Source organism: Urocitellus parryii, unplaced genomic scaffold (assembly GCF_045843805.1).
Source record: "Urocitellus parryii isolate mUroPar1 unplaced genomic scaffold, mUroPar1.hap1 Scaffold_118, whole genome shotgun sequence".
Taxonomy (NCBI): domain Eukaryota; kingdom Metazoa; phylum Chordata; class Mammalia; order Rodentia; family Sciuridae; genus Urocitellus; species Urocitellus parryii.
In genome coordinates, this window is record NW_027551893.1 from 528,951 (window position 1) to 541,429 (window position 12,479).

The 12,479-nt window shown below is 51.4% G+C and overlaps 1 protein-coding gene across 5 annotated transcripts in view; it reads right to left on the minus strand.

Moving 5' to 3' along the window:
• The window catches only part of LOC144251598 (nuclear factor 1 X-type), a 94,825-nt gene that overhangs the window by 57,029 nt on the left and 25,317 nt on the right, over positions 1-12,479 (minus strand). For 4 of the 5 annotated variants that reach the window (XM_077794440.1, XM_077794438.1, XM_077794439.1 and 1 more), the window contains exon 2: positions 8,794-9,325. In XM_077794440.1, the coding sequence (XP_077650566.1) occupies positions 8,794-9,325 (532 nt within the window). Of the gene's footprint in view, positions 1-8,793; positions 9,326-10,305; positions 10,405-12,479 lie in introns of those variants that run through there. The other variant, XM_077794437.1, reaches the window with a different exon arrangement.

Below are 12,479 nucleotides of genomic sequence, written 5' to 3' on the forward strand. Positions count from 1 at the left end.
CTACATCACTCAACCACTGTGAGGAGGAAATTGGCTCCCAGCAGGCTGAAAAGGCTCAGTCAGCTGACAAAAACAAGCTAATTCTTTGCTGTCTTGCAAGTATCTGTACACTCTACCTGCACAGGTCAAGGTTCAAGGCAGAAAGGCCATCTTCCAGGAAGCCTCACCGGTCTCTGAGTCTGGTGTGCTGGTTTTTCCCTATGTACAGAGACCTCTACGTGTGTCATCTGAGTGCACACACACTCAGCCAGGAGTACAAGTATAAAACTAGAATATGCCCAAAATTGGGAGAAATAATACATGGCTAAGGCCATACTGGGTCTTCAATGGAAAAATGGAATTCAAGCAAGGAACAGTCACCTTCCTCTGTCAACAAGATACAAAAAGTTCTTGGGAACCTGGACAGACAGACCACCCTTAAGTGATTGGGTGACCCCCAATAATAGCAATGGAGGCCCTGACCCTAGGGTAGCAGTGGTGCACCATGTCAAAACTGAGACATCAAAAATGTGGTGAAAACCCAGAATACCTGCTACTAATAGGCCATGGCAGCTCTTGAGGGGACAGAGAAACTGGTCACAAAGGTCACCGCCAAAATAATTTTTTAATCCCCAAAGGACCAGAAAATCAGGTATAAGTATCTATAGAGACAAAGTAAAGAACGCAGGCACCCAGGGGTGTGAAACTCAGGCCTTCCAACCCCCCCACCCCAGCCCCTCTGCCTTCTGGGACCCTGTTCTAACGCCAACAACCCTTCGGCTCAAACACGCTTAAAATGGCGACGGCGGCCTGCAGGGCCGGGCGTTTGTCATGCTGTTTTCCATGGTGCCCTTAGTGCCAAAAAAAACCTATCATCAGAAATGCCATCAGCTATATTTATCTATCTCTCAGCCCCCCAGCCTCCTCTTCCCGTCTGCCAACCAGGCCCTGCGGAGCCCCCCCTCACCCAGTGGGCACACGTCCCTGTTGCTGATGCCCGTGACCACCTGCCCAAGCCTCTGTCTCCGCCACTCTCTTCCTGAGCCCCAAGTATCAGGCCTCAGTGTATGTGAGCCAGCCAGCAACACCCTGGTGTGCCACTGGTGTGTCAGAGACACCCAAGTGTGCTCCAGGTATACATTCTATAGGTACTGGTCGGGTGACTTTGGTCTCAAACCTTGGGCAAAGGTGGCCTTCCATCTCCTCTCAGCCTGGACTCCCTGCACGCTGGGGCCGTGGCAATGCTGCTCTGCCTGAGTCCTACATGCGTGGGGGCCCTGGGCCTTTGGGCACCATTCCTGGGAAGATACCTGGCCACCAGGTAGACCTCTCATCCCCTCCTCTTTACTCCCTGACGCAGAGCAAGAAGCCCCAGCCTATATTCTGAGGCACCTAAAATATTTAAAAACTGTGTAGGCTAGAAGGAAACCCCTGCCCCTCCAACCAAGAGGGCAGGGGTGGAGTTGGGAATGAAAAACAGAAAACGGCAGTCAAGACTCACGACCCACAGCGGTGACGGTGATGAGTCTTACGCAGATACCAGGGACAGTCAGGGAGAGCTGTGTGGTGTCGGCACTTCAGACCCTTTCCACCCAGCAGCAGGCTCCAACCAAGCCTTCCCACCCTCGGGCCCAGCTTGGAAGAATTGCCAGATCCCTGTCTATAGGGAGAATCAACAACTATATCCTAAACCCTACCCCTCCTGCTGTGCTGTGGAGGCACCCCTGCTGCCCAGACCCCACCCAGCCCTGCTCCCCAGAAGGCCATCGCTGCCTCGAGCCCCCAACTCAGAAAGGAGTTCCAGGGAGCCAACTCCTCTGAGAATGAAGCAACCCAAATAAAAATCTTAAAACCCAGAAGCTCTTTCTCTCCTGCCCCCCTCCCCCTCCACTGGCAAATGAAAACAAACAAGAAATCAAAGAGGCCTTTTGTGTGAGCACCGGGCTGACACGGCTGGGGCCTTTGAAAGACTTGTGAATCGGACACTGAAGGATGAAATAACTGAAGCGTGGCAGCTCCTGAGACGGGGGCTGGACAGGGCAAAGAGAAGGGGTGGGGAGGCAGCCACCTTCTCTGGGCAAAGGGGGACACTGCCACTCCCTCTCTGCCCAGCTGCCGCAGGACATCAGAACAGGGAGAGAATGTGGTTCTGGCCTTGCTGTCCCTTCTTGATCTGCTCTGGACCTGGACCCTGGGTCTCTGCAGCACTGGAGAGTGGGCACGGAGGGCCCTGCCTCCTGTTTCACAACCAGTGAAGGCTGAACTGTTCCCAAGGAACCCTAGCGGCCTTGCCTCCCCTCCAGCATGGGTGGCTGCAGGCTCAGGCCAACATGGTGGAGCTCTCGAGAGGTCATCAGCAGGCCTTCATCCAGAGGCTGACGGACACAGGAAGGATTTTCTCATTCTTAGAGATCTCAGAGCCCCTAGGTAACACCTTGCTCACAGTACGCTAAGTGTGCATTTCATGGATAAAGGAAATTCTTCCCTCCTTTAGCAGTGCCTCGGGAAGTTCTTCTGCACGTCTGGACCCCAGCCCTCCTGCTGTAGAGTGGCCTGTTTCCTCTGGGCTGGGATGGAACACAGCTGGTCACCATGCCTGTAATTATGGGCTTGGCCATCCAGCCTACTCTGGCTTGTTCACAGTCCACACTCTGTGGCTCAAGCTCAGAAAAGGATGATTGATTCTTTTTTTTTTTTTTTTTTTTTTTTGGTACTGGGGATTGAACCCAGCAGGGCTTTACCACTGAACTACATCCCCAGCCCTTTTCATCTTTTTTATTTTGAGACAAGGTCTAAGTAGCTTAAGACCTTGCTAAGTGCTGAGGTTGGCCTCCAACTTCTGATCCCCCTGCCTCAGCCTCCCGAGTCGCTGGAATGACAGTGTGAGCGCTCAGGTAGGGCGATTCTTTTTTTCCCCTTGTGCTATTGCCTCCAAAACAGCCAGCAGATCAAGCTCTCTACCCATGTGCTTAGGCGGCTCAGGCACTGACTGGTTGGGAGGACCTCACTATGAACAAAGGGGACAAGGGCAGGTGGTCAAAGGAGTCTGAAAAATAAGCTCAGACCCAAGGACAGGGAGCAGGCAGTTCTGCTCTCCTCTCTGGGGTCATGGCTGGCTGACCCCAAGAGAGGCTGGTCTGAGCCTTGTCATCCTTCCACACCGTCCGGAGCCAGGCATTCTAAGTCTCATTAATAGACAGAGGGTCCACAGCACAGGCGGCCTTGGCTGGCTTTGTGGGCAGGCAACCTCCGTGATCGGAGACCCTGCACTTGGCTGGATGCTCTGTCTGCTGTGAAGATGCCATTCCAAACAGTTTTGAAAAAGGAGCACTGTGTTTTCATATTACTCTGGGCCTGGCCTATTACGTAGCTGGAAGGCCCTAAAAATGGAGCTACCATGTTTAGCTGAGATCTGATCATGTTTGGAGTTTCTGAGTTCAATTTGACCACTCCAGTTTAAGGAGACAAACCAGGGCCTTCAGGGGATGGTGACCAAACATGGCATGGGCAGTGGGAACTATATCCAACACAGGAGGCAGGGGGGCCAGGGACATTGGCCTGGAGAGAAGACAGTTTCCTAGGGGAAGGCGTGGAAGGGAGATGTGAGAGCTACCTTCAGTCAAAAAACTGGTGTTACAGTAAAATTGGCTTACACCTGGGGTGTTCCCTAAGACACAAACAAGATCAACAAGTGAAGGTGACAGGGAAGGACCCTGAACTCAAAGCAGCTGCTATTCCTGCTTGCCTGCTAGGTGCCAGGATCTGTATCTATGGCTGGTTTAATCCTGGAGCCATTCTTTGAACTAGATGAACAAGAGAATTTTACAACCACCAAAGCTAACAAAGACAGACTCTGCTTACAGGATGTTCTAAGGGGGACCCTACATGGGGTTAAAGGATGATCCACATATTTTGCTAATTTCACTGATCCGAGTTCCTAGGCCCTGCGGTCTTTGCCAACCCTGGCACCAGATGGCGCTGCCTCAAAGAGAGACCAGCAGACTTTGGGGCCTTGAAAAAGGAGGTGATGGATATGGGTGGACCCTGAGAATGCACCTGCACTCCTGCGGCCCCTCCTGCACACTCACACCAGGGCTGCCAGAGAGGCTGAGAGTCCACCAAAGGCTTGTGGGGCATCCTGGTACTGTCTTAGCAGGGTGGACACTGCCAAACAATATCCTCTACCACTAGGGAAGGACGTAGATGAGAAGCCCCCCACTGGACCTGAAAACTAGTGCTCACTACTAATCCCCAAGCCCTAGAGCAGAGAGCTAACACCAAGAGAGTGAACCCACACTTGAAAAAGGTCACTTAGCAAATCCACAGATGCTAACCCATTTCCCGTGACAGGTAAGGCCAAGCCCAGTGGTCCCAGGACCTGGAAGCCCAGATGAAGGCAGAATTTCCTTTCAGAGCCACACGCTGAACCACCCAGGGCAGCACAGCCTGCAGAGACCAGACAGGGAAACTCTACAGGACAAATGACGTAGTCCCTTCAACTACAAAACTGCCAGAAAAGAAAACAAGACCAAGGAGGATCACGACCACAAGGACAATGACAATGACAACTGCCACCATCACCACGGCAGATGGACTAACTGTCACAATTCAATCTATATCCTAATTCAGACAAACTATAAACAAAAACTAGAAGATAAGTAGGGGAATGGGAACATTAACCAAGTATCTGATGAGATGAAGGAAATTTGATTTTTTACAGGTGTGATAGTGGCATTTAGTTCCGTTTTTCCAAAGCCCTTATCTTTAGATATGTGCACAGAAATGTTTGTGGATGGAAAGACTAGGATGCTGGACTCTCTTCTAGATGGCCCAGTGCTGGCAGGCAGTGGGGGTTGGAGGAGTTGAGACTGGCCCTGACTTGGTGACTGTTGGCACTGGTGATGAGTGTCAGGGGGGTTCCCTCAAAGTGTGAAAGCCTCCATCACGAAGGAGCTTGGATAAAGAAAAAAGCCACCACCAGAATACCTGGATTTTATGGGCTTCCCCTATGGGCCCACTGGAGGGAGCTGACCGGAGTAGGTGGACAGTTCCATTTGGTCAAGCATTTTACTGGATTTTTGTTTGTTTCCTAGGACTGAGCCAAAGAAGCTCTGGAGGTAGTCTAGCTTCGCTTCCGGGTCCGCCTGGCCGTCCTTCCTCACACAAGGTCTCCACTGCCTGCTTTCCTTGCTGGGCCTCCTGCTCTGGAACACCTCTTCTGGATGGAAGGACATCATCAGGAAATAGACATCCTCCTACCATGGCGATGCTCTCTGATCCTACCCTGCCTCAACAGATTTTGCTAATTTCACTGATCGAGTTCCTAGACCCTGCGGTTTTTGTCAACCCCTCATAAAATACAGAGACACAAGTCAACTCCTCTCTCCATCAGGAAGGCTGGCTTACGGAGCCTTCAGATGCTGTGTTCTGGGAGTGGGGCTCTCCATGCCACACACACACACATACTTTACTCTCTCCCAACCCACCACCTCTTCATATATATAATGTTGTAGATGGACACAATATCTTTATTTTATTTATTTTTATGTGGTGCTGAGGATTGAACCCAGTGCCTCACACTTGCTAGGCAAGTGCTCTACCACTGAGCCACAACCCCAGCCCCCCAACCTATCACCTCTTGAAGCTTCTTCCAGGGCATAACAAGGGCCCATGAGGGCTATGGGTGATGATGGCACCTGAGAGCAATGCCACATCCCGACACTTAACGCCAGGTCAAGTTGACAGTCATCAACCTGACACCACTAGCTCAGCCCAGATTCGGCTCCCAGATCCAGTTTTTTTTTTGTTTTGTTTTGTTTGTGTGTGTGTGTGGTGCTGGGAATTGAACCCAGAGCCTTGTGCATGTGAGGCAAGCATTCTACCAACTGAGCTATATCCCCAGTCCCCAGATCCAGTTTTTTTTTTTTTTTAATATTTATTTTTTAGTTCTCGGCGGACACAACATCTTTGTTGGTATGTGGTGCTGAGGATCGAACCCGGGCCGCACGCATGCCAGGCGAGCGCGCTACCGCTTGAGCCACATCCCCAGCCCCAACCCAGATCCAGTTTTAAGGGAAGAAAAAAACCCTTATTTCACAGTCCAAAGCAACTCTTATCTGGAAGCAAGTCTCATCTGCACCTCAGTTGCTCCAGACCTTGACCTCAGTCTATAATACTAGGAAGAAGAAAGAAGGGGACAGCTGTACGAGTGTATCTGGTGGGCATGGGCTTAGAGAAGGTGGTACCAGGGAATCAACACTGTCAGGTGGCTCAGCCAGGGAGAAGACATTTTCTAGCAAGCCCAGGTAGCTCAGGGAGGAAGCCTACCTGCTCCGTGCCATCTCAAGACTACCAACTGGACTCCAAGGGGGAGTGAGCAATGAGGCTCACTGATAGCCCCAGCAGTAGCAACTCAAACTTTCTTCACAAAGGTATACTCAATTCCAGCAATTCCTCCAAGAAAAACCCTATTCACCAAGATTCTCTGAAGTCTGTGGACTGAATTAGAGAAAGTAAATCCTTAGTTCTCTATTTGGCATTTGCTGAGGAGACTCAGCCTCAGCCCAGACATAGGTGGCCTTGGCTACACTCAACGGAATAGGAATTCACTCATATTCCTGGACAAATGATCTCACTGGCGGGGGTGGGGGTTACTTCCCCTGACACCTGCCTGGTCAGTCCAGAGCCAGGAGGCTGGCCAGGAAATGGTCTCCTTCATACACACACTTCATCCTACCTCAGCCCCATGCTGGTAGTAGTCAAGATCTGGGCCTACAATGAAAGAGGTCAGGGAAACAACTCTGCTACAAGGGTCCAGACATAGGGGAGAGGAGAAGAAATGGAGTGTTGATTTTCCTTGCAGATACGCCTGGGATCCAAGTTCTAAAACTGGAAGGTGTAGAGTCCTCTTGAGGAAGAGCTATCTGATGGACACACTAGCAAGCTCCAGGTTCTAAGCAGCCGCTGCTGGCCGCCCCTCATCTCCTCTAACATCACCAGGCACACACCCTCCCAACTGTGGCTTGCTATGCTGACAGAGAATGAGAGACACCCTCCCCATTTAGTCTCTTTTCCAAAAAGAAAAAAGATGAAAGAAAAAAAAAATCCAAGCTGGAGAGGGGAAAGAACTGGCAATTGGCCCTTCAGTATAAGGGGTCCTAATGGTCACACAGTGCCAGGTACAGGCCCAGAAAGATCCACAGAAGCAGGCAGGGTTCAGGGTGGCATCCACAGCCTCCAGCCAGCCTACCAAAGCCACCTCTCAGAACAAGAGAGAATGAGTAAGAAGAGAGACCTCAAATGCCATCTTTTCCTACCCAGAGTTCTCCAACACACTCTCAGCGCTCATTCTCGGCAGGAGAGATTATGTTCCAAAAGCAACCCCCCTCCCAATTTATTTCTGGATCCAGTCATATCAATCCTCCCAACTTCCCAAAGAGGCAAGGGGGTGACCACAGCAGTTGTGAGTGGCTTTTTCTTTTTTGTGAATGAACAGGAAGGAAAACACTGAGACGCATACTCACAGGAAAGAACATTTTGGAGAGTTGAAGTGAAGTCACATTCTCACACTCACATAAAGAGAGGAAAAAGGGAAATGAGAGGGAAAGAACACTGGAATGGTGGCGAGGAAAGAAACACACACATACAGAGAGAGAGGCTCGGTAGCCCTCTCATTACAAGTTGGTTGGGCATAATGTAAACACACTTCTGCCTTGCTTAATCACAGAGTGCCGCCCGTTTAGGTTTCAAAGGCGGCAGTAAATTGGGCGTAGCTGAGTGGAGGCTAAAAATTAACCAGCCATCTCTGTTTCAATTTGTAAGAAAACAAAAGCGGAAAGAAATTATAAAAAGGGAAAGGGTAAGGGGGAAAAAATGAAAAGGATCAGAAGAGGAGAACTAAACCAGCTCAACCCAAAATGCAGAGTGAGACTGGAAAAGCCAAGAGAAGTGGAACTACTTGGAACACAAAAAGAAAGGAAATTTTACAGGTTTTGTTTGTTTGTTTGTTTAAGACCTTTTCCACAGCAACGAAGCTCCCTGCCAGGCCTGCTCCTCAGGAAAGCCTCTCCACCCCCAGCACAGGAGCCTGGGCCGGCTGGGCAGCACACACACCCAGGGGCCTTCCCATTTCTGCAGAGAGACCAGGTGAGGGACAGAGCTCAAGGAATCTCCCGCTTGTTTTCACTCTCTCTATAAAATCAAATTACTCTCATGCTCTTTGATAGCCAAATCCCAGCCAAAACAGCTCTCGCCTGGGCATCTGGGCCCCAGAATCTGCCCGCTGCTGCCTTCTCTCCTGTTCTCTATTTGTTCAGTCTCATGTGCGGGGATTTCACATGCTCCTCTCTCCACCGAACTGCTGCCCACCCCGCTTGTGCCAAATCTAGCTTTTCCTGGAACTTGACATAAAGCCACAGGAAAGCCAGCACCTAACCCCCTAATATTTCTTCTGATTCAATTTAAATAAGAGTAAACACTGGTTGTTGGTGATGCTGCTGTTGTCTCAAACTCGCCATCACGGATAATTCTGGGGCAGCCTGACCCGTCCTAAGACACAGAGTATCCTTCTGATTAGATGAGTCCTCCAGAGATGGAAATGCACACAGTGGGTATAAAGGCAAGGGAGCAGAGGAAGAGGACAGAGAGGGAGACAGGAGAAGGAGAGGCAGAAAGGCACATCAGACAAAACACAGGCCCCCCAGGACAGGTGTGCAGTTAGGCCCATGGCCTGGTACGGGTTAGAAATAAGAGGAACAATAAACAGAATAAATGCTAGCAAATAAAACAGGGGTAGAAAGGTTAAGAGCCACCTACCCGGAGTGTGGACAAAGTAAGCCAGATAAAGATCCAGTTCTTTGATTGTGACGCCAATATGATGTGGCTGGACGCACAGGCCGGGGTTCGAGCACTGGGGCGACTTGTAGAGCCGCTCCCCATCAGTACTTTCCAGGGGGATCCCCTTAAACAAAATCACCATGACCAGGTCCAGCCGCCACACCTTGTCGGCCTGGCGCAGGCAGTCAATCCGCCGGATCTTGCCCTTCTGGTCGGGGTTGGAGAGCACGCAGCAGGGGGGCTTCTTGCCGGTGATGGTCAGCACAAAGTCCTCACGGAACTCAGGCCGGATGTCTTTGCGCAGCTTGGCCAGCAGCCGGGATGCCCACTTCTGCTTGATCTCGGGCTTCTCGCCCAGCAGCTCGTCCTTCACCGCCCGCTCCTCGTCCTTCGACATCCGCTTCTCGTGCTTCTTGAAGTACTTGCGCTTCCGAGCCTGCAGGTTGAACCAGGTGTAGGAGAAGGCTCGGACGTGAGGCAGCAGCGCCTCGATGAACGGGTGGAACTCATCCTGCAGGCGGCAAGCCGGGAGCATGCGGGGCGCGGGAGGACGGGAGGAGGGGAAGACGGGATGAGGGGAAAGAGAAGGAGAAAAGCGGCGTTAGAAGGGGGGTACGAGGAAAGCCTCTTTCTCCTCCTCCTCCTCCTCCCTCCCCCCCCAACAATTTTCTCTTGCGATTGTTCTACAAAAGTGTGGTTTGAAGCCACCACCAGCTTCGCCAGCCACTTGCTCCCATCTCAGCCTCAGCAGCCAGACAGAGCCACCGGGAGCCTGTCCACACACCTATTCTCTCTCTCTCTCCCTCTCGCTCTCCCTCTCTCTCTCTCTCTCTCTCCCTCACACGCGCACAGACAACATTGCCGTCCACACACACACGCTGTTGGTATCCCCGCCAAGCTCTGTCGCGCCCATGACATTCCATGTTCTATCGCAGCTCGCCCCAGCGCCGTGTCCGTCTGCACAGATGACCGTGGATGCACGCGGGGCACACGGGACCACCGCCTGTCCCAACACTGGCTGATTTTTGGCTGCCCCCAAGAAGACAGAAAATGACATCCACTAGCGATCGAGGAAACGGCTCTGGATTCCCTCTCCTCAGGCTGTTTTCATTTTCTTTTCTCCTGATCCAGTTGGAACATCCACCCCAGCATTTTTAAAATCAGACCTAAATCCTAAATATGTGATTTCAGCTTTGTTATCGACATCAATACTAATGTTAATCACAGTCATAATGCACAAAAACACTTCTTGTTAACACAAATAAGGTGGTTGTCTCAGCCACATTAGGGTTAAAAGCTGCATGGGTCGTCTTGCGGCCCCTTCCCCAGCCTCCCACGACCCCTTCACCCTCTTTCCACTCAGTCAGTCAGGTGACAGAAGGCCGGGCTCTCAGCTTTTGCTTTTTTTTTTTTTTTTTTTGCTTGTTTGAAGTTTAAATAATAACTGATTTCTGCTTACAAAAATAAAACTGGAGAAAATTAAATAATTACCATTGATCTGAAGCACCCGGCAAAGCCCAACGCCCGATTCTGAGATTCTGGACTCAACAGAGTTGTGAGTTGGGGGCGGGTGGGGGGAGGGGGGAGGGGGAGGAGCAGGGGAGGAAGGTAAATGTTTTAAAGGGGGTTATTATTGGTGTTCTGGGGAATAGGGGCCGGGCTTGGGTGGATTCTCAAACCCTTCCCCCTCTGCCCCCCCACACTCCATTGCACAGAAGGGGGAAATTAATATTTTTTTTGAAAAGGAGCAAAAAGAAAGAAAGGTCAGGGATAGCAAGCAGAGAGAGGGAGCGAGCTGGTTGCCACACACGCCAGGTAAACAAAAGCCAACAAAAAATTTGTTTTTCAATTTCTCCCCCTGTGCATACTCTTTCAGTTAAAAAAAAAGAAAACAAAAATATGCAAAATTTAAAAATCAAAACCAACCTCCATCTCCCCCCACCCACACACAACAACGCACCCTACCCACCCCCGTGCAAAACAAAAACAAAAACAAAAACCAGGAGGGAAGAAAAAGCGGCAGCTGAAGAAAAAGGCTTTCGGCTTTGGCAGCAGCACAGGGGTGTAAACTTCGAGCTGCCTCCCTCCACCCGATCGCAGGAGAAGGGGGAGCTCGCAGATTCCCGGGAAAGAGGACGAGTTCTGACCGGCTGCAGACTGTGGCTGGCAGACGCGTGCAAAAGAGAGAGAGGGAATGAGGGGGAGGGAGGGGGAGAGACCGAGGATCCAGGGAAGACGCTGATGGGATGGGGGTGTGAGTGTGCGTGTGTGAGTGTGCATGTGTATGTGTGTATGTGTGTGTGTGTGTGTGTGTGTGTGTGTGTGTGTACACGAGCGCTGGCTGGGTTTGGGGGGTTTTGTTGCTCCTTTTCTCTCTCAAACTCCCTCTCTCTCTCCCCTTTCATGCTCAATCCCCATCCATTTGCTCGTGCCAAGCCAGGAAAGGGGGGGGGGGAGAAGAGAGGGAGAGGGAGAGAACGAGAGGGAGAGAGGGAGAGGAAGAGAGAGAGGGAGAGGGAGAGGGAGAGAGGGAGAGAGAGAGGGAGGGAGAGAGGAGAGAGAGAAGAGAGAGAGAGAGAGAGAGAGAGAGAGAGAGAGAGAGAGAAGGATCCACCTATTTGGCAAAGAGACCTCCGAGCGCAGCCAATGGCTGCGTCCAAGGGGAGGAGGGAGCTGGGCGAGCCGGGAGGGTGGGGAGAGCCCCCGGCAGTTGGAGACCAAAAACAATTTGCCCAATCGACAAGTTCACGTCTAATGAACAAGCAAAGTCCAGCAGTTATGAATTTTTCATTCCAGGCTCCCACTCGGGTCCATTTGGCAGTAGCCATCCAGCAAATTTGGGGGTGGTGGGGTGGGAGGAATGGGATTGAAGAAGACACAGAATTTTTTTTAAGCCAGAAAAATAAATAAATAAAGGCCTGATTCCGGGCGGGCTGGCGGGCGGGAGCCCCAGAAGGCCTTGGGGAAGCAGCTGCGCCTTCTCTCTGTTTTGGTTTCAGTCTTTCTCTCAGGCCCGCACACTCTTTTTCTGGTTCTAGTTCTGTTCTTTTTCTTTCTTTCTTTCTTTCTTTTTTTAATTTATGGCGCACACAGAGGCGACTGGAAGTTTCTCTCCCTGGACACACACACACACACACACACACACACAACACACACACACATGAGCCACGAGCCGGCAGTGCTATGAACAGAAAAGAAACAGCTCAGAAAGTGTCCCTGCCAGAGGCACCTCTGGGGCAGGACCCTATATGCCCAGGCACAGCCACCCCTTGGCCCCCGGGTCTGACTGCTCCCGAGGCAGGAGCACTCCCAGACAAGGGGCCAGCACCCTGCGCCTCCCCCCTTCCCCAGCCCACACCCAGCCACGCACGCTCCATTAGTGGTGACGAGGGATGCCAACGCAGTGCAGCTCGGCTCGCGGAACTGCAACAGTTTATTAAAATAGCCTCCTGTCACAGCACTCCGCTGACAAGCACCACACGCAGCCACAAACACAACAGCCAGCCCCAGAGAGAAGCGACAAAGGAAGATGGACGGTCGGTACCTCTGAACAGAGGCATCTTACAGATGCCCACCCCCCACAAATGTTGAATTCTTTGCTTTCTCCAAATTTACCCTCTCTACTTAGTGGAAGGTTAGTTTTCTTAGCTGTCCCCATATCAATT